The sequence below is a fragment of the Phaseolus vulgaris genome, chromosome 3 (genome assembly GCF_051622355.1).
Source record: "Phaseolus vulgaris cultivar YP4 chromosome 3, ASM5162235v1, whole genome shotgun sequence".
Taxonomy (NCBI): domain Eukaryota; kingdom Viridiplantae; phylum Streptophyta; class Magnoliopsida; order Fabales; family Fabaceae; genus Phaseolus; species Phaseolus vulgaris.
The window spans coordinates 8,472,160-8,492,206 of record NC_143500.1 but is presented as its reverse complement, the minus strand read 5'-3'; the positions used below and the strand labels follow the sequence as shown (position 1 = coordinate 8,492,206).

The window sequence follows — 20,047 nt, the reverse complement described above, 5'->3', positions numbered from 1 at the left end:
AGTTTACGATATAATAGGTTATGAAGATTTTCCAGACGGGACAAATCAATTATATATTTTTATATTATGTATTAATTGGAATATTCAATTTAAATTACATTTTAAAATGTTTTAAAATCAATTAAATATTAGATACTATATTTCATTATGTTGATTAATATAATATAAAAAATATCATCTGTCCATATAAGTCCAATTTCAAAATAATATAATAAATGCTATGAATAATATAATAATTAAAATAAATAACCGTAACATAAAATTATAAAAAAAAACGAAATTTGATTTATCATTGTACATATTGTTAATTGATAATTAAATTTTAATACCTTGTGATAATTAATTGACCCTTAAAGGAAAACAGCTTTGGTCCACCACAATCAAAGTGTGGAAAAACTATTAAAAGACTATAAATATAATAAGCATATTGTTCATTAGTTATATATGTATCATTTTTTCGAGACTTCAATTATTGGATTAGAGTAGGAGAAATTGAAAAAAAAAATTAGAATTTAGAATCTCACAAGATTTTTTTGGCATGATATGATCCGCCGCAGAAACTGTGGTAAGCAAGCAAAACGAAGTCGTAGTACGTATTTTGATTCAAAGATTTTGAGTTGGTTTGATTTGAAGCATATTAAAATAATGATGAATCACCCAAAATTGACTTGAGAATTTGCAGATATGAAGTGCATGCACTCTTGGCCAGCCCTCGTAAGAAGAGATTATTAGGCTTTTGACTTGAGAATGAAAGTGAAAATGAAAACAACCTCTTGGATTTATTTTAATTTTATTTTGCCTGACTATTTTTAATTTTAATTTTATTGAATATATAATTTTTAAAGACGAGTAGAGCAATAAATAAACGGTAGTGTTAAAAAGTGAGGAGTATTATAAGCAGTAATTGATTAAAATTGTAAATTTTGAGGATTTGTTGAGGGAATTGGAGCCCATAAGATAAGCATAAGCATAAGCAGTATTTAAGACTCGCAGCCGAAAAGAGTTCGTGAGCACATCGTCTTCGACTAGGAATGGAGTAGGTGAAGCTTTTTGGTGTGCATTATTAACCAAGAAAAGTATGGGGAATGTAATAAAAAGTTAGGAAGAATTAAAATATAGTAATGATATATTTATAATTTATATTTTTTATAACTCTAAATATTATTATTTTAATGATATAATTTATTTTGAAACTTATTTTTTATTATATATATTTATTTATAAATTCATTAAATTATATTAAATTGTATCGAGTTGCATAAGTGTCATTTTCCTATAATATAATATTGAGAAGAAGTTTGTGTCTGCTTGTGTGAAAAGAAAGAAGAATAACATTTGAAAGAGACATGGAGGCGAATATGAGGTTCCTATAAAAGGGGAGCGATGGAAGCCTGTATGTATCCTCAGACTCTCTTCTCTATCTAGGCAGTGAGTTGCAGAGAGGAAGAAGATCTGATAAGCAGAAACAAAAACAATCATGTTGCTGGAAATTGCAATCGGTTTGTTGTTGATAGGACTGTTTCTGCACCTGCGTCCTACACCCACTGCTAAATCCAAGGCCCTTCGACACCTTCCCAACCCTCCTAGCCCAAAGCCTCGGCTTCCCTTCATTGGACACCTTCACCTTTTGAATGGCCAACTTCTGCACCACTCTCTCATTACTCTTTCCCAACGTTATGGCCCTTTGTTCTCTCTCTACTTTGGCTCCATGCCCACCGTTGTTGCCTCCACCCCCGAGTTGTTCAAACTCTTCCTTCAAACCCACGAGGCTGCTTCCTTCAACACCAGGTTCCAAACCTCTGCTATTAAGCGCCTCACTTACGACAACTCCGTTGCCATGGTTCCTTTTGGACCTTACTGGAAGTTCATCAGGAAGCTCATCATGAACGACCTCCTCAACGCCACCACCGTCAACAAGTTGAGGCCCTTGAGGAGCCATGAGATCCGCAAGGTTCTCAGAGTATTCGCCCAAAGTGCAGAGTCCCAACAGCCCCTTAACATCACCGAGGAGCTTCTCAAGTGGACAAACAATACCATCTCCATGCTGATGCTGGGTGAGGCCGAAGAGGTTAGAGATTTGGCTCGCGAGACAGTTAAGATCTTCGGTGAGTACAGTCTTACCAACTTCATCTGGCCCTTGAATAAGCTCAAGTTTGGAAAGTATGAGAAGAGGATCGATGAAATATTCAACAAGTTCGACCCCGTCATTGAGAAGGTCATCAAGAAGCGCCAAGAGATCGTGAGAAGGAGAAAGAACGGAGAAGTTGTTGAGGGAGAGCAGAGCGGTATTTTCCTCGATACTTTGCTTGAATTCGCTGAGGACGAGACCATGGAGATCAAAATTACCAAAGAGCAGATCAAGGGTCTTGTTGTCGTAAGTTTCTCTACTTGTCTTTTCTTATTCATACTAACCAACCAGTGTAGCAACTAACTGATACACACATTTTTTATTGTGACAGGATTTCTTCTCAGCAGGAACAGATTCCACAGCCGTGGCAACTGAGTGGGCTTTGGCAGAACTCATCAACAACCCTAGGGTGTTGCAAAAGGCTCGGGAGGAGGTGTACAGTGTTGTGGGGAAAGATAGAGTGGTTGATGAAGTTGATACTCAAAACCTTCCTTACATCAGGGCCATAGTGAAGGAGACATTCCGCTTGCACCCACCACTCCCTGTGGTGAAAAGAAAGTGTGTGGAAGAGTGTGAGATTGAAGGGTGTGTGATCCCAGAGGGAGCATTGATACTTTTCAATGTGTGGGCTGTAGGAAGAGACCCTAAGTACTGGAACAAACCATTGGAATTTCGTCCTGAGAGATTCTTAGAAAGTGGAGCTGAAGGGGGAGTTGGGCCTCTTGATCTAAGGGGGCAGCATTTTCAACTTCTCCCATTTGGGTCAGGTAGGAGAATGTGCCCTGGAGTGAATTTGTCTACTTCAGGAATGGCAACATTTCTTGCATCTGTTGTCCAGTGCTTTGACCTGCAAGTGGTGGACTCACAAGGACACATACTGCATGGTGATGATGCCAAAGTTAGCATGGAAGAGAGAGCTGGCCTCACAGTTCCCAGGAAACACAACCTCGTATGTGTTCCACTTGCAAAAACAACCCTCGCCGCCAAACTCCTCTCCTCATAAATTACCACTTTCAACACTATCTTACCGTTTTGCAGTTACTTTTATGTTCTCATAATTATTTCAATAAGGCGTAATTGACATACCTATGAGATGCCTTTATTTGATACTGTGATGTAACTTCAGATATCATTCATTACAAAAGTTTATAATCATTCAATACTATATATATTGGTTTTTTCCTATTATCATCCATACATTTTGTTTATAAGAAAACTCAACAACAAGCATAAAACAAAGAAACGATATTATATCAGAAGGTTTTGCGCATAGAAAAGGATACTTATTCTTATAAAAAAGAAAGGTCACATGATAAAGTGAGGGATAGGTTACAAGTTAAATACAAAGATCAAAATAATTATATTTCATCTTCTAAAGAAGTTATGACTAAACAAGTACAATGCTTTAAATGTATGGAAAAATGATATTGTTTCTTGTGAATGTCCAAAAAAAGAAAACATTGATTTTTAAAAATCAAGACATTCAAGTGAATGAAACTTCATCTTTACTCTGAGGGTGAATAAGTCATATCTTCTGAATAAGAAATTCAACCAACCATGTACAGGAGATTTATTGATAGTTCAACGCCTTTTTCAAAGTCGTCCCCTACATTTAGGTTAGTCAGAACGAGAAAACTTATTTCACACTAGATGTAAGGTTGTAGATAACATTTGTTCATTAATTGTCAATAGTAATTCTTGTTGTAACCAATGTAGTTTTAGGTTAGTCAATAAACTATCTCTTAAAACACAACTACACCCTTCACCATGCAGATTAGACTAGATTAATTAAGATAATGATGTAGTTGTCAAACACCAAGTAAGTGTGCCAGTTCACATAGGATTACCAAGAAAACATTTTATGTGATATTATCCCTATGGAAATTGAACACATTATACTTGGACGACCTTGGCAATTTGACCGTTATACTCTTCATGAAGGTCATTCAATTATAATAACTTTCCATTTCCAAGGTCATAAATACACTTTATATCCTCAAAACTCAAACAAAAATAGAAAGTGAAAAATAAACTATAGAAACACCTCAAACAACAATAGAGGATTACCCTTCTAAATCTTCCAAAATTCTATGTATACTTACTCCATCTTGGAAGAAAGGTATGTCTCACTTAAATTATTCTTCAATTGTTACTGACTTTTCTTCTAAAATAAAGACACAACACAATTTTTAGAAATTTTCCAAATATGTTTCCTTATTATGTATTCTTACTTTGTTTCTTTCTTTCTTTTTCAAGTGGACCCATGAACCGGGTGGATGTTGAGTCAAGTGTTTACAAATAAGGTGGAACTATAACTGAATCTGAAGGCAGGTCCTTTTGAAGGGAGGGAGCCTGAAGAAAGACCATCCAAGACACCATATACAAGAATAAAGACAAAAGATCGGTTTGTATAGAAATTATAAATAGTAGAATAGTGATGTTCATGACTTGTATTATAAATAGTAAAATAGTGATATTAATACTATTCATATTATTAATACTATTCATATTATTCATATTATTTATTTATTCATATTATTAATATTATTAGTATTATTATTATTATTCATATTATTAATATTATTCATACTATTAATATTATTCATATTATTCATATTATTAATATTATTCATGTTATTAATATTATTCATATTATTAATATTATTTATATTTTTCATATTTTTCATAATAATAAGTATAATAAAAATCATAATAATACTAAAGAATTTGTCTGGTGTAGTGGTTAAAGTTTCTTTAGTCACTGAAGGAACTTGAGTTTGAATCCCATCCACTCTTAAACACTAGAAACTGTGGTTGTCAGATTGCTGACAGATGGGACAAAATCTTTTGTCCTGGCAAATAGTCTCAAGAAGCCAAGAGATAACTATCATGAACCAACCTCTAGAACCCACGTCATGTCCTATAAAGAAGAAAAGTCAAACTCATAGAAGCTCTTGTCAAAAGGTATAGCTTTCAATGACCTGAGGGCTTTCCACACATATTGTAGTTTTTTGGTTAAATCAAGGTGTGTGAGGGGTTAATCACCCTTAGATAAAATAATCCTCCCATGTAGGTGATTCTTGCAATATTCAAGACCCGCCAAGTATAATCTTCCTTCTCAACCCGGACATCAACCATGTCTCCCGGTGTAGGAAAATGGGACAAAGGGATGTCACAGGTATTGCCTAAGGCCTGGGCAAAGGTTTTTCGTTGTTCTTGTGGAGCATATGACTTCTTAATTGGAACCACTTCTTGATCTTTCAAACAACCCCAAGGTATCAAGAAACTTGTAGATGCCTTTTCCATTCTTGAACTTCCAAGACTACCACACGCGTCTAGCCCCAAGGACACATCCATCAAGAGAACGAACCTCCACTCCCGTGCTCGCTAATAGCGCACAACCTAACCCCCCGCGCTTTTGACCTGCATCGAGAATGAAATTTTGCACCTTTTGATGCACCACGTTCAATGTCGTGTAAATTTTAAACATGAATGAACGTAAATTGAACACATACAATAATGTTCACATATAGATCTTATCATATCATGACTCTCACACAATCGTACAATCAAGAAGGAATAGGCACTTACCTTGATCCATGAGTGATCATAATTGAGCAATTACTTTATCTTCTTTGTCCCAATCTATCTCTTAGCAATTCCGTTCTTGTCACACACTTTCGTGATGGTTAACAATGAGACAACTATTATTTGTAGAGATAGAACCCTATAGCCTTTAGTTCCCAATCTCCATCAGACGTAGGTTTTCATTAGGTATATCATCAGATATATATTTCTCACGTTAACCAATGGACCCTTTATTCTATTATTATTATTATTATTATTATTATTATTAAATTATATTTGGGCCCAAAGCCCAAACTCTAAGTCATGTGAGTTACTTTATAGAAATTAGTTTACATAATTTCTTACATTCTCCCACTTGACTCATATGAGTTATAATACTTGCATGATTTAATAATTACATAAATGCGCATTTAAAAGGCCTTACATAAATTGGTTCTATCATTAATCAAAATCAAGGATACAGAAATAATAAGAGTCATGGCGGTTACATGTCATTTTAATCAACATATTTCCTTCCATGTACTACTATATCATCCTTTCTCCTTAATATGACTTTATAATGAGAAATCCATAATAGGTTCAAACATAATATCATTTTCATCAACAAAAACATAATTTGTTTTCCACAACATAATTTACATGCATATACATAAAGTAGAAAACATAAATTGCAGAAACTTTATTTATTCAATGAGCTCAAAGTGTCAAATAAGCATTAATAACAACATTCATCATTCACTAGTAGACATAATGCCCATGTTTACAACATGACCAGTAAATGTTTTGGGCGGTAACCCTTTTCTTAAAGGGTCAGCAATCATAAGATCAGTGCTAATATGTTCTATTGACACTCTATGTTTCTGAACTTCCTCTTTAACGGCAAAGTATTTCAATTCCATATGTTTAGCACCTTTGGAATACTTGTCATTTTTAGAAAAGAAGACAACTGCGAAGTTATCACAATAAATTCTCAGCGGCTTGGCAATAGTGTCAACAATTCCATGTCCTGAAACAAAATTCCGCAACCAATTAGCCTGAACTGTGGCCTCAAAGCATGCCACAAATTCAGCCTCCATGGTGGATGCAACAATGACTGTCTGCTTCGCACTTTTCCATGAAATCGCACCTCCGGCTAAAAGATACACATAACCAAAAGTAGACTTTCGTGTATCCACACAACCAGCAAAATCTGAATCTGTATATCCAATCACCTCAAGATTATCAGATCTTATAAGTAAGCATGTGATCCTTCGTTCCTTACAAGTATCTTAAAACTTTCTTTGCAGCTTTCCAATGATCCAATCCTGGATTACTCTGGTATCTTCCAAGCATACCAACTGCAAAACTAATATATGGTCGTGTACAAGTTTGAGCATACATTTAACTCCCAACAATAGATGCATAAGGTATATTCTTCATCTGTTTCCGTTCCAAATCATTCTTTGGACATTGCATGAGACTAAATTTGTCTCCTTTTTGTATTGGAACAGGAGATGTCGAACATTTATCCATTCTGAATCTCTCTAAAACTTTATTAATATATGTTTTCTGAGACAAACCTAACAGTCTTTGTGATCTGTCACAGAATATTTCAATTCCTATCACATAGTATGCCTCACCCATATCTTTCATCTCAAAGTTATTAGAGAGAAATTTCTTAGTCTCACTTAATAGACCAAGATCATTAGTTGCAAGCAAGATATCATCAACATACAGAATCAAGAATATAAACTTGCTCCCACTGACCTTCAGGTATATACACCGATCAATGATGTTTTCCTTAAACCCAAAGGACACAATAGTATCATTGAACTTAAGATACCATTGCCTAGAAGCCTGTTTAAGCCCGTATATTGATTTCTTAAGTTTACACACCATGTGTTCCTTTCCTTCTTCAATGAACCCCACTGGTTGGTCCATATAAACATCCTCTTCTAAATCCCCATTCAAAAAGGCAGTTTTGACATCCATCTGATGCAACTCAAGATCATAATGAGCTACTAATGTCATGATAATTCTAAAGGAATCTTTCTTAGAAACAGGTGAAAATGTTTCCTTATAATCAATACCATCCTTTTGAGTAAAACCTTTGCAACAAGTTGGGCCTTGTAACGTTCAATATTGCCATGAGAGTCACGTTTAGTCTTAAAGACCCATTTACACCCGACTCTCTTGCATCCTTCTGGAAATTCTATAAGGTCCCATACATCATTATGTGCCATTGATTTAAGCTCATCTTTCATGGCATCTAACCACTTATCAGAATTATCATCATTGATGGCGTCTGAAAATGAAACTGGATCATTATCAATACCTAAGTCATTTTCTGACTCTTGTAAATAAACCACATAATCATTCGAAATAGCAGACTTTCTTTCTCTTTGAGATCTTCTTAATACTATTTCTTGTGGTTGTTCTACTACAGGTTCATTGTTAACTTTATGATCATTAATTTTTTTTTCTTCTTCATTGTTGAGTGACTCAACTACATTAGGAACAACAATACTTGAAGTAAAGGTACTAGTTAAAGGAACTTGTACTCTAACTTCCTTAATCTCCACATTTTGTGAAGTATCACTCCCACTGGTTTCACCATTTTCAATGAACCGTGCATTTCCAGATTCAACAATTCTTGTGCTATGGGTAGGACAGTAAAACATATACCCTTTTGACTTTGTTGGATAACCAATGAAATATCCACTAATTGTTCTTACATCCAATTTCTTTTCTTGTGGATTGTATATTCTGACTTCTGCCTGACATCCCCAAACATGCAGGTGTCTCAAACTGGGTTTCCTTCCTGTCCACAATTCAAAAGGTGTCTTTTGAATTGCCTTACTAGGAACCATGTTCAACAGATACATGGCAGTTTTTAAAGCATACATCCCACATCTTTCATTGTGGATATGCAGATGGAGGCTGATTAGAGTTTGGGCTTTGGGCCCAAATATGATTTAATAATAATAATAATAGAATAAAGGGCCCATTGAAATATATATTTGATGATATACCTAAAACCTACGTCTGATGGAGATTGGGAACTAAAGGCTATAGGGTTCTGTCTATGCAAATAATAGTTGTCTCACTGTTAACCATCACGAAAGTGTGTGACAAGAACGGAATTGCTAAGAGATAGATTTGGACAAAGGAGATAAAGTAATTGCTCAATTAGGATCACTCATGGATCAAGGTAAGTTCCTATTCCTTCTTGATTGTATGATTGTGTGAGAGTCATGATATGATAAGATCTATATGTGAACATTATTGTATGTGTTCAATTTACGTTCATTCATGTTTAAAATTTACATGTGGTATCAGAGCCTCGTTGCTCATTTTTTGTGATTCTCCATTAATGTTTTTTCCAAAATTGAAGAACCCTAATTTTAAAATATTTCCAATTTAAGAATCCTAATTTAAAATTAGGGTTTATAAATTAAGGTTTTCATTCCTCTATAATGATCCATAATTGTCCTAAACCATCCAAAAACAAAGAACCCTAATTTTAAAATAATCTCAATTGAAGAACCCTAATTTTAAAATTAGGGTTTACGGATTAAGGTTTCCATTAACATAACCATAATCTTCCTGCATCCAATGCCATTAACGGCGTTAATACTCTGTGCGCAAATCCATTATCGGAGTCGCTGTTGGCGTGGAACCGCAAGCCACCGTCGCTCGCGCAACCTCTGTCGTTGTCGGCGCGCACCCCTCCGTCACCACCCATATTTGCAGTCGACGACGCAGGTGGCCGTGACCTGATCGTCGTCAAGGAACAGAGTGGTTCGTGCGGTGATCGTGGATCTGTAAGGATCGGGTTGAGCCTAGGGAGCGGTGAACGTGGCTTAGGGCGTGACAACGTCAGGGTTGAAGAAGGAAAGCGCGGTGGCATCAGGGTTGGAGAGGGAGAATGACGGCATCGCGCAATGTCCTTTTTGTTGGCGCCACTAGCGCAGAAATGCTAATCAAATGCGGCTATTTTACATTTACAAATGCGGCTATAGAGCCGCATTTGATCAGCACGCAGTTGTAAATCAGAGAAATACAAATGCGGCTTTATAGCCGCATTTGTAAATGCGATTTACGAATGCGGTTATTTGAAATAGCCGCATTTGTATATTCTTCTGAATGAGCTGGGGTTTTAGGGGCATGTTATTGGTGAAGAGTGGAAGGAGAGAAGAGGAAACATGGCAATGGCGGCGAAAGCAGTGGCGGAGCGGCGAGAGCGAAATGCAACAGCGGCGGAAGCAATGGAACAATACACCTTCAAAATGCATAGCGAAACCCATTAAAAACGAAAGCAATATGGAAAGCGAAAGCCATTGGAGTTCAATGTAGTTGTTAGGGGCAATGGAAACAAGAGAATGAGGGGCAATGCAATTACGTACCTTCGAAAATGCAGAACTTCGCAACCAGAGAAAACGAAGAACAGATATGAGCGCAAACAGAGAATGAACGAAACTATTGAGCGCGTAAAATTTTTAGGGTAAAAACCATTTACAAATGTGGCTAAACGTAAAAACCACATTTGTAAATGGAAGCTCTTGATTTACAAATGCGGTTATTTAAATAACTGCATTTGTAAATCAAAATAATTTCAAAAATGTCACCACATTTTTTACGAATGCGTTTAAGCGCTGAACCGCATTAAATAAGGAGCGTTTTTCTTATTTTTGTACTAGTGCGCGGTTATCTTTTTCCTGAACATGGTTCAACATCCATTAATGGCGCGGTGTCACGGGGGCGCGGTTGAGCAGGTGACCGCGCCACGTACAGGGAGACAGCGGTGGGGAGCTGTCGGAAAGAAAGAGAGAGTAAGATGAGTAGGGTTTTTGGTGTGTGGTAGTATCATCCTCGGCGTGGATGATGCAATGGAAGGGAGGTTCACGGAATTGGAATGCAACATAATGTTGGATTCAAAATATTATAATATAATGAAATCCGTGTATGAATTATCCACTTTACGTTATGATTTTTATTAAGGTTTTTATTAAACTTTAATTAAAGTTTTTTTAATTAAAGTTTTATTATATTATAATGTAATTTAATTTACATTAAGTTAAAAGTTTAATTAAAGTTTTTAATTCAAATTTTATTATGTTATTATAATTATTTTAATTTGAATTATATTAAAGTTTAATTAATTGATTGAAAGTGAGGAATGAAAAATTATTTTTTCCGCTTTATGTATTATTTTTAATGATATAATTTTTGGAATTATTTGTATGATAGATTTGTAAACACTAAAGTGATCAAATCTTTATGTTTTATTTAATTTCAAATTATGGATGAATTTTATTTCAATTAATGATATAATTTCTAGAGTTATTTGTATGATAGTTTTGTAATCACCAAAGTGATCAAATCTTTAAGTTTTATTTAATTTCATATTACTGATAAATTTTATTTCAATTACCTATAGAATGGATGTTAAATTATTTAAATATGGGTAAATGGAAATTCATTATTATAAGACATTTTTGGATCGCCCAAAGGTTGATTAGTTGTCCTTATAATTAATGAATATGATTGTTGGTAGTGAGTATGTGTTATTAGTTTTGCTTGTATATCCAAAGATAACAAGTGTTTCTAGTTGATGCATATATCTTGGCAAATAAAGTTAATATTATTAGCATCATTATGTTTTGTGTATTAATGAAACTCACAAAGGAGAACATTAGTATACATAGAATGTTTTCTGAATCTGTATTGTATGTTTAGTTTATGACTCGAAGTATTAATGTTAAGCGTGTGTGATTGCAGAGACAGAACCCTATAGCCTTTAGTTCTCAATCTCCATCAGACGTAGGTTTTCATTAGGTATATCATCACATATATATTTCTCACGTTAACCAATGGACCCTTTATTCTATTATTATTATTCATATTTGGGCCGAAAGCCCAAACTCTAAGTCATGTGAGTCACTTTATAGAAATTAATTTACATAATTTCTTACATGTCGTGCTTCACACTACTCCCACTGCTAAATTGTCCAGCGACCACAAACACGTAACAACACTCCCGTATTGGCCTCCACGTAGACTTGGAGCACACACCAAACCTGTACTCCTACGCTCTCGAGAACCACACACACCCCCACGCCCTCCACCAACATAGGATCAAGAAACGAACAAGATGACTCTGACGCACTTGCTCAACACTCCACAACACCGCAGGCTTGCACTCCACCAATCTGCACCCACAACATAAGAACCAATCAATCCACACATGCAAGAGTCTCATGAAAATCAAGAAACCCTAACCCTATTCGTATTTGTTGTATATTTATTTAATATTTTAAATTATGTACGTCCATATTCTTTTTTAGGTTCTTACACTCCCTAAAACAGAAAGTAAAAAATAAAGCTAGGGTGGAAGGCTCTATTTCTGAACCTTACTTGGTAGAGGAAACATCTACATTTGCCTCATTTTATTATCCTGATCATGTTGAAACAAGAAGGACTAGAATCCCTCGTAATCTTGAAGTAGGTGAGGGTTGTTCATGTGCTCCTCCTATTTCAATTTTCAATTATCAAGGAAGAGCAATTGGAAAATGCATGACATATTATCTAAACCAAAGAGACTTTGATGTTGCCCAATTGTATGTTCTTCAAAATTGTGAAGAGGTTCAACCATACTTTGAGTAAGATGATATTCATTCATTTTAAAAGAAGGTTAATTATGTTAATTTATGTGGTTTGAGTAATGAATTTCTTTATTGTGGTATTTATGTTGAATATTTAAGAGAGATTAGTCCTACTGCTTTAGAAGCTCAAATTGACCAAGACATTTGTGTAATTTGCCTTATAAAAAAATTATTTTTATATAGACATTGTGTAATTTATAATCTTTTGTTTAGGTTCTAAATCTAGAAAATAATATTGAAGGTCCATTATTGGTTAATTTAGCATGGGGTCCTAAGAGAAAAGTTCAATCATGGCCTATCTATGTTATCAATGGAGTGAAGGCATGAATTCCACTAACTATGGTGTTTATATACGAGGAACCAATGATCAATTAGAGTCAGATTTCTATGTAATATTGTCTAATATTATTCAATTGGAGTACATTGGATTTCCAATAATGAATGTATTTCTCTTTCAGTGTGAATGGTTTGATAATACTCCTAATATAGGAACCAAAGTAGATAACAACTATGGAATTGTTTAAGTAAAGGAATCATGGAGATATAATAAAGCGTATGATCCATTCATATTTGCAAAACAAGCACATCAAGTTTATTACACCAAATATTCTGAGGGACACCAAGGTTGGTTTGAAGTAATTAAAACAAAAGCTACTAGTTAGAATCATTGATAACACAATAAGTGAGGTTGAGCATGACACTCCATACCAAGATGATGAGCTTCTACAACTTGAAGTAGTGCTACATGTTGATCCAAACTTCATTCATGATTCTCTTGCCGATGTCGATGGGGGAAAAGAAGTAGATATACAATTACTAAATGAAACAAACATAGATGAACAATACGAGGATGAATACATTTCAAGTGAGGATAACATTAATAGTGATCTCAGTGACACGGATACCTCATCGGTAATTAATGCATTAAAATTGATTGTATACCTTGTCTAAATTATGTTTTATATTAATTTTATTGTGATTTAAAATAGTTGGAGTGAATGATAGACAATATAACTTACATATTTGATTGTAGAAAACACAATTAGGTTTGAATCTTTTGATCATGATTACTTTATTTGTTTATTTAAAATTAATTGATCCACTTTGATTATTGTATTACATTAATATGTTTTACTTGGAGATGACACCAAGAGTTAAGGTGGTGGTCATAGACAATATTCCATAACAATCTATTCAAGTAAACCACCTCATAAAAGTGTTCCAACTTATAGAAATACATAAAAGTGTTTATGATAAGCCTAATATAAAAATAACAACAGAGTATTTGAAAAGCTTTTAGAAAAACCTAACTATTTAGGTGTAATTGGCTAGTCACATTCATGGTGATGAGCATTCAACACCAAAATAATGACAATGGAAAAAAACATGTTGAGTTCTTTAAAAAAAAAAAAACTTATATAAAGTCTTCACTGTTTGGAAGTAGTTTAATGAAAATGCGATCGGAATTACTATAGGGTTTAATCACCATAAACTTGGTCATGATGTCCGAGCAAATGCTATACCGCAACAATAGTGGAAAGAGAAGAAGCGATTTCCTCCGAGACGTCTCCTTCAACGATGACTAGTCATTGTTTAAATATGTTTTTCACATAAAATAATACTTTTTTTTTCCTGATAAAAAGAATATAAAATAGAACTCTATGCGCAAAACCTTCTGATATAATATCGTTTCTTTGTTTTATGCTTGTTGTTGAGTTTTCTTATAAACAAAATGTATGGATGATAATAGGAAAAAACCAATATATATAGTATTGAATGATTATAAACTTTTGTAATGAATGATATCTGAAGTTACATCACAGTATCAAATAAAGGCATCTCATAGGTATGTCAATTACGCCTTATTGAAATAATTATGAGAACATAAAAGTAACTGCAAAACGGTAAGATAGTGTTGAAAGTGGTAATTTATGAGGAGAGGAGTTTGGCGGCGAGGGTTGTTTTTGCAAGTGGAACACATACGAGGTTGTGTTTCCTGGGAACTGTGAGGCCAGCTCTCTCTTCCATGCTAACTTTGGCATCATCACCATGCAGTATGTGTCCTTGTGAGTCCACCACTTGCAGGTCAAAGCACTGGACAACAGATGCAAGAAATGTTGCCATTCCTGAAGTAGACAAATTCACTCCAGGGCACATTCTCCTACCTGACCCAAATGGGAGAAGTTGAAAATGCTGCCCCCTTAGATCAAGAGGCCCAACTCCCCCTTCAGCTCCACTTTCTAAGAATCTCTCAGGACGAAATTCCAATGGTTTGTTCCAGTACTTAGGGTCTCTTCCTACAGCCCACACATTGAAAAGTATCAATGCTCCCTCTGGGATCACACACCCTTCAATCTCACACTCTTCCACACACTTTCTTTTCACCACAGGGAGTGGTGGGTGCAAGCGGAATGTCTCCTTCACTATGGCCCTGATGTAAGGAAGGTTTTGAGTATCAACTTCATCAACCACTCTATCTTTCCCCACAACACTGTACACCTCCTCCCGAGCCTTTTGCAACACCCTAGGGTTGTTGATGAGTTCTGCCAAAGCCCACTCAGTTGCCACGGCTGTGGAATCTGTTCCTGCTGAGAAGAAATCCTGTCACAATAAAAAATGTGTGTATCAGTTAGTTGCTACACTGGTTGGTTAGTATGAATAAGAAAAGACAAGTAGAGAAACTTACGACAACAAGACCCTTGATCTGCTCTTTGGTAATTTTGATCTCCATGGTCTCGTCCTCAGCGAATTCAAGCAAAGTATCGAGGAAAATACCGCTCTGCTCTCCCTCAACAACTTCTCCGTTCTTTCTCCTTCTCACGATCTCTTGGCGCTTCTTGATGACCTTCTCAATGACGGGGTCGAACTTGTTGAATATTTCATCGATCCTCTTCTCATACTTTCCAAACTTGAGCTTATTCAAGGGCCAGATGAAGTTGGTAAGACTGTACTCACCGAAGATCTTAACTGTCTCGCGAGCCAAATCTCTAACCTCTTCGGCCTCACCCAGCATCAGCATGGAGATGGTATTGTTTGTCCACTTGAGAAGCTCCTCGGTGATGTTAAGGGGCTGTTGGGACTCTGCACTTTGGGCGAATACTCTGAGAACCTTGCGGATCTCATGGCTCCTCAAGGGCCTCAACTTGTTGACGGTGGTGGCGTTGAGGAGGTCGTTCATGATGAGCTTCCTGATGAACTTCCAGTAAGGTCCAAAAGGAACCATGGCAACGGAGTTGTCGTAAGTGAGGCGCTTAATAGCAGAGGTTTGGAACCTGGTGTTGAAGGAAGCAGCCTCGTGGGTTTGAAGGAAGAGTTTGAACAACTCGGGGGTGGAGGCAACAACGGTGGGCATGGAGCCAAAGTAGAGAGAGAACAAAGGGCCATAACGTTGGGAAAGAGTAATGAGAGAGTGGTGCAGAAGTTGGCCATTCAAAAGGTGAAGGTGTCCAATGAAGGGAAGCCGAGGCTTTGGGCTAGGAGGGTTGGGAAGGTGTCGAAGGGCCTTGGATTTAGCAGTGGGTGTAGGACGCAGGTGCAGAAACAGTCCTATCAACAACAAACCGATTGCAATTTCCAGCAACATGATTGTTTTTGTTTCTGCTTATCAGATCTTCTTCCTCTCTGCAACTCACTGCCTAGATAGAGAAGAGAGTCTGAGGATACATACAGGCTTCCATCGCTCCCCTTTTATAGGAACCTCATATTCGCCTCCATGTCTCTTTCAAATGTTATTCTTCTTTCTTTTCACACAAGCAGACACAAACTTCTTCTCAATATTATATTATAGGAAAATGACACTTATGCAACTCGATACAATTTAATATAATTTAATGAATTTATAAATAAATATATATAATAAAAAATAAGTTTCAAAATAAATTATATCATTAAAATAATAATATTTAGAGTTATAAAAAATATAAATTATAAATATATCATTACTATATTTTAATTCTTCCTAACTTTTTATTACATTCCCCATACTTTTCTTGGTTAATAATGCACACCAAAAAGCTTCACCTACTCCATTCCTAGTCGAAGACGATGTGCTCACGAACTCTTTTCGGCTGCGAGTCTTAAATACTGCTTATGCTTATGCTTATCTTATGGGCTCCAATTCCCTCAACAAATCCTCAAAATTTACAATTTTAATCAATTACTGCTTATAATACTCCTCACTTTTTAACACTACCGTTTATTTATTGCTCTACTCGTCTTTAAAAATTATATATTCAATAAAATTAAAATTAAAAATAGTCAGGCAAAATAAAATTAAAATAAATCCAAGAGGTTGTTTTCATTTTCACTTTCATTCTCAAGTCAAAAGCCTAATAATCTCTTCTTACGAGGGCTGGCCAAGAGTGCATGCACTTCATATCTGCAAATTCTCAAGTCAATTTTGGGTGATTCATCATTATTTTAATATGCTTCAAATCAAACCAACTCAAAATCTTTGAATCAAAATACGTACTACGACTTCGTTTTGCTTGCTTACCACAGTTTCTGCGGCGGATCATATCATGCCAAAAAAATCTTGTGAGATTCTAAATTCTAATTTTTTTTTTCAATTTCTCCTACTCTAATCCAATAATTGAAGTCTCGAAAAAATGATACATATATAACTAATGAACAATATGCTTATTATATTTATAGTCTTTTAATAGTTTTTCCACACTTTGATTGTGGTGGACCAAAGCTGTTTTCCTTTAAGGGTCAATTAATTATCACAAGGTATTAAAATTTAATTATCAATTAACAATATGTACAATGATAAATCAAATTTCGTTTTTTTTTATAATTTTATGTTACGGTTATTTATTTTAATTATTATATTATTCATAGCATTTATTATATTATTTTGAAATTGGACTTATATGGACAGATGATATTTTTTATATTATATTAATCAACATAATGAAATATAGTATCTAATATTTAATTGATTTTAAAACATTTTAAAATGTAATTTAAATTGAATATTCCAATTAATACATAATATAAAAATATATAATTGATTTGTCCCGTCTGGAAAATCTTCATAACCTATTATATCGTAAACTTTCAAAATTTTACAGAAAACTCATACTTTTATTGGACTTGTAGAAATACTCACACGTTGGAGTATGAGACTAATTTGTTATTGATGGTTCATACAAGGAGTGTAATCAAGAATCATACAAAAATATCTTGCTTTTTCAAAATATTTTGGACTATTATGCTCTTAAATTTGATTACATAAAATATCAATCAATTCATTTTTTTTATCTTATTAATAACATATCAACCAATTCATTCTTTTTTATCTTATTAATAACATATATGTAGGTTGCACTTTAAGTGGGCGTGATGTTGGCATGAAAAAAGCATTACTTATCTTATTTTTTTTCATAGTTTCTGAAATCATTAGGATATTTGAGAATTTAGGAATTCAAAGTTTACTGATTGTTTAACCGTATTTCAAAGTCTTTGTCTTAAAAAAATTCTTTTTTTTCTGCCTCATATCTTTGAAAATACTGAGTAAACATTGATCTTTTAATTATCATTTTCCCACACAAACAAGCTCATATGCGCCTACCACTGTCTTTAAAATATTATTCTTCTTTGTTTTCACACAAGCAAACATAAACTTCCCAATATTATATAATTCTTCTTCACTTTTTATTACATTCCTCATACTTTTCTTGGTTAATAATACACACAAAAAAGCTTCACTTACTCTATTTCTAGTCCAAGACGATGTGCTCACGAACTCCTGCTTATGCTTATGTTATGGCCTCTTCCCTCAACAAATGCCTAAAATTTCAAATTATAACCAATTACTGCTTATACTCTTCACTTTTTAACACTACCGTTTATTGCTCTATTCCTGTTTAAAAATTAAATATTTTCAAAACTACTTTTTAAGTTAGTATAATTAAGAGTAAAACTTAAAACTCTGATTAAATAAAAATAAATTTTTAAATAGTCAGGCAAAATAAAATTAAAATAAATCCAACAAGTTGTTTTCATTTTCACTTTCATATTTTCACTTTCACTTTCATTTTCACTTAATATCTGCAAATTCTCAAGTCAAATTTGGGTGATTCATCATTATTTTAATATGCTTCAACTCACCAACTCAAAATCTTTGAAAATACGTAGTTGGCAATAGCACTTCGTTTTGCTTAGCACAGTTTCTGCGGCCATGCAAAATAAGATTTTAAATTATTTTTCTTTTTTCAATTTCTCCTACTACAATTCAATCCACTTTAAAATATTCTGGGTTTCAAATTTGACACTCATAAAATACAGATATGTACATTTTTTATTTTTTCTACACCTTTCTAACATTTAATAAAAAATTAATTCGTTTCTTTTTCTGATTTATTTATTCTAAATTATTTTATATTTAAAATAAAAATATTATCTTATTTGTATTGGATAGAAGCAAAGTAGAAAATGAAATAATTATGTAGCATCACTCTAAAATAATTTCATCTTCATTTTCTAGTAGGTTTCATCTCCTAATTTCATTAATGTCTTTTTTTTTTTTGTGTGTTTATCCTATCACGCCTTCAATGCACATCATTTCTTCTTCCTCAAATTTTACTCATATTTTTTTCCTAAAATCTCATAAATATTTCGTTTGGTTTTAGAAAGCAGTGGAGGGTGTCTTTCTACATTATACATGTATAGTTAAATTTTAAAAATATTATATACTCATGCTATTTAATAAGAAAATATTTTTATATTTCTTTTTTAGAAGATATCTTCTTATTAATATATTATGTTTTATATTGTTATGAAAAAAAAAATGTGTTTATATAAAAATACTCACGTTAAAGTTAATTGAAGTCTCCAAAAAATCATAAATATGTAACTAATGAACAATTTATTATTTTTTTTTTATCAGCAAAGAATTAAGATGAATTAAAGGAATGCTTCAGGGGTATCTCAGCCAGTATACAAAATCAAATTGGTTTAGGACATAAGAGTTATCCTAAAACCCTTCAAAAAAAAAAACAACCTTTACATTACAACTCCCTTATACCACTAGGTCAAACTCATATGGCTGATTCTTCCTGCACCCGATGATTTTGAACTGACACCCAATCACATGTACGAAAAGACCAAATTATCCTTAATGAATTTAAAAAATACCTTAAATGTGATCTGCACTCAACCCTATTCTTCTTCTTCTTCGTTTGTGCGTGAAGCAGCAGCCGCAGGCACCGTGAGACACCATGAGACACCGTCAGCCACTGTGAGACACCGTCAGCCACCTTCGCCTTTGTTCGTTTGCTTCACCGTGAGTGACCTTCATCATTGCAGGCAGAGCAACAGCCGCCACGGTCAACTTCTGAAGTCAGAGAGGGAACCATCGTCGAAGAAGTCAAGGTACAATGATTAAAGAAAAAAAAATTGTGCATATATAAAATATTCACGTTAAAGTTAATTGAAGTCTCGAAAAAAATGATAAATATGTAACTAATGAACAATATGCTTATTATATTTATAGTATTTTAATAATTTTTACACCTATTTGAATATTTATTATAAGCGTCTTGCTTTCTTAATCTCCATATATCAAATATCCCCCATTCATTGTATGTCAAAGTAAAGAAACTTTGTCTACTACTATTAAGTGTAATATTGATGGGTCTATTAAATGCCATCTTGGCTATTAATGCAATGCTGAAATTTTTGG

The 20,047-nt window shown here is 34.2% G+C and overlaps 2 protein-coding genes across 2 annotated transcripts; one reads left to right on the top strand and one right to left on the bottom strand.

Annotated features, from left to right (window-relative positions):
- Positions 1-1,401: 1,401 nt before the first annotated feature.
- Positions 1,402-3,313, top strand: LOC137806465 (2-hydroxyisoflavanone synthase). Its single transcript, XM_068606604.2, has 2 exons — positions 1,402-2,374; positions 2,460-3,313. The coding sequence occupies exons 1-2, from the start codon at positions 1,478-1,480 to the stop codon at positions 3,129-3,131; spliced, it is 1,569 nt and encodes a 522-aa protein (XP_068462705.1). The 5' UTR covers positions 1,402-1,477; the 3' UTR covers positions 3,132-3,313.
- Positions 3,314-14,113: 10,800 nt separating this feature from the next.
- On the bottom strand, positions 14,114-16,024 carry LOC137806462 (2-hydroxyisoflavanone synthase). The gene is made up of 2 exons (XM_068606602.2): positions 15,047-16,024; positions 14,114-14,961 (listed from the first exon to the last, which is right to left on the bottom strand). The coding sequence occupies exons 1-2, from the start codon at positions 15,941-15,943 to the stop codon at positions 14,290-14,292; spliced, it is 1,569 nt and encodes a 522-aa protein (XP_068462703.1). The 5' UTR covers positions 15,944-16,024; the 3' UTR covers positions 14,114-14,289.
- Positions 16,025-20,047: the final 4,023 nt, after the last annotated feature.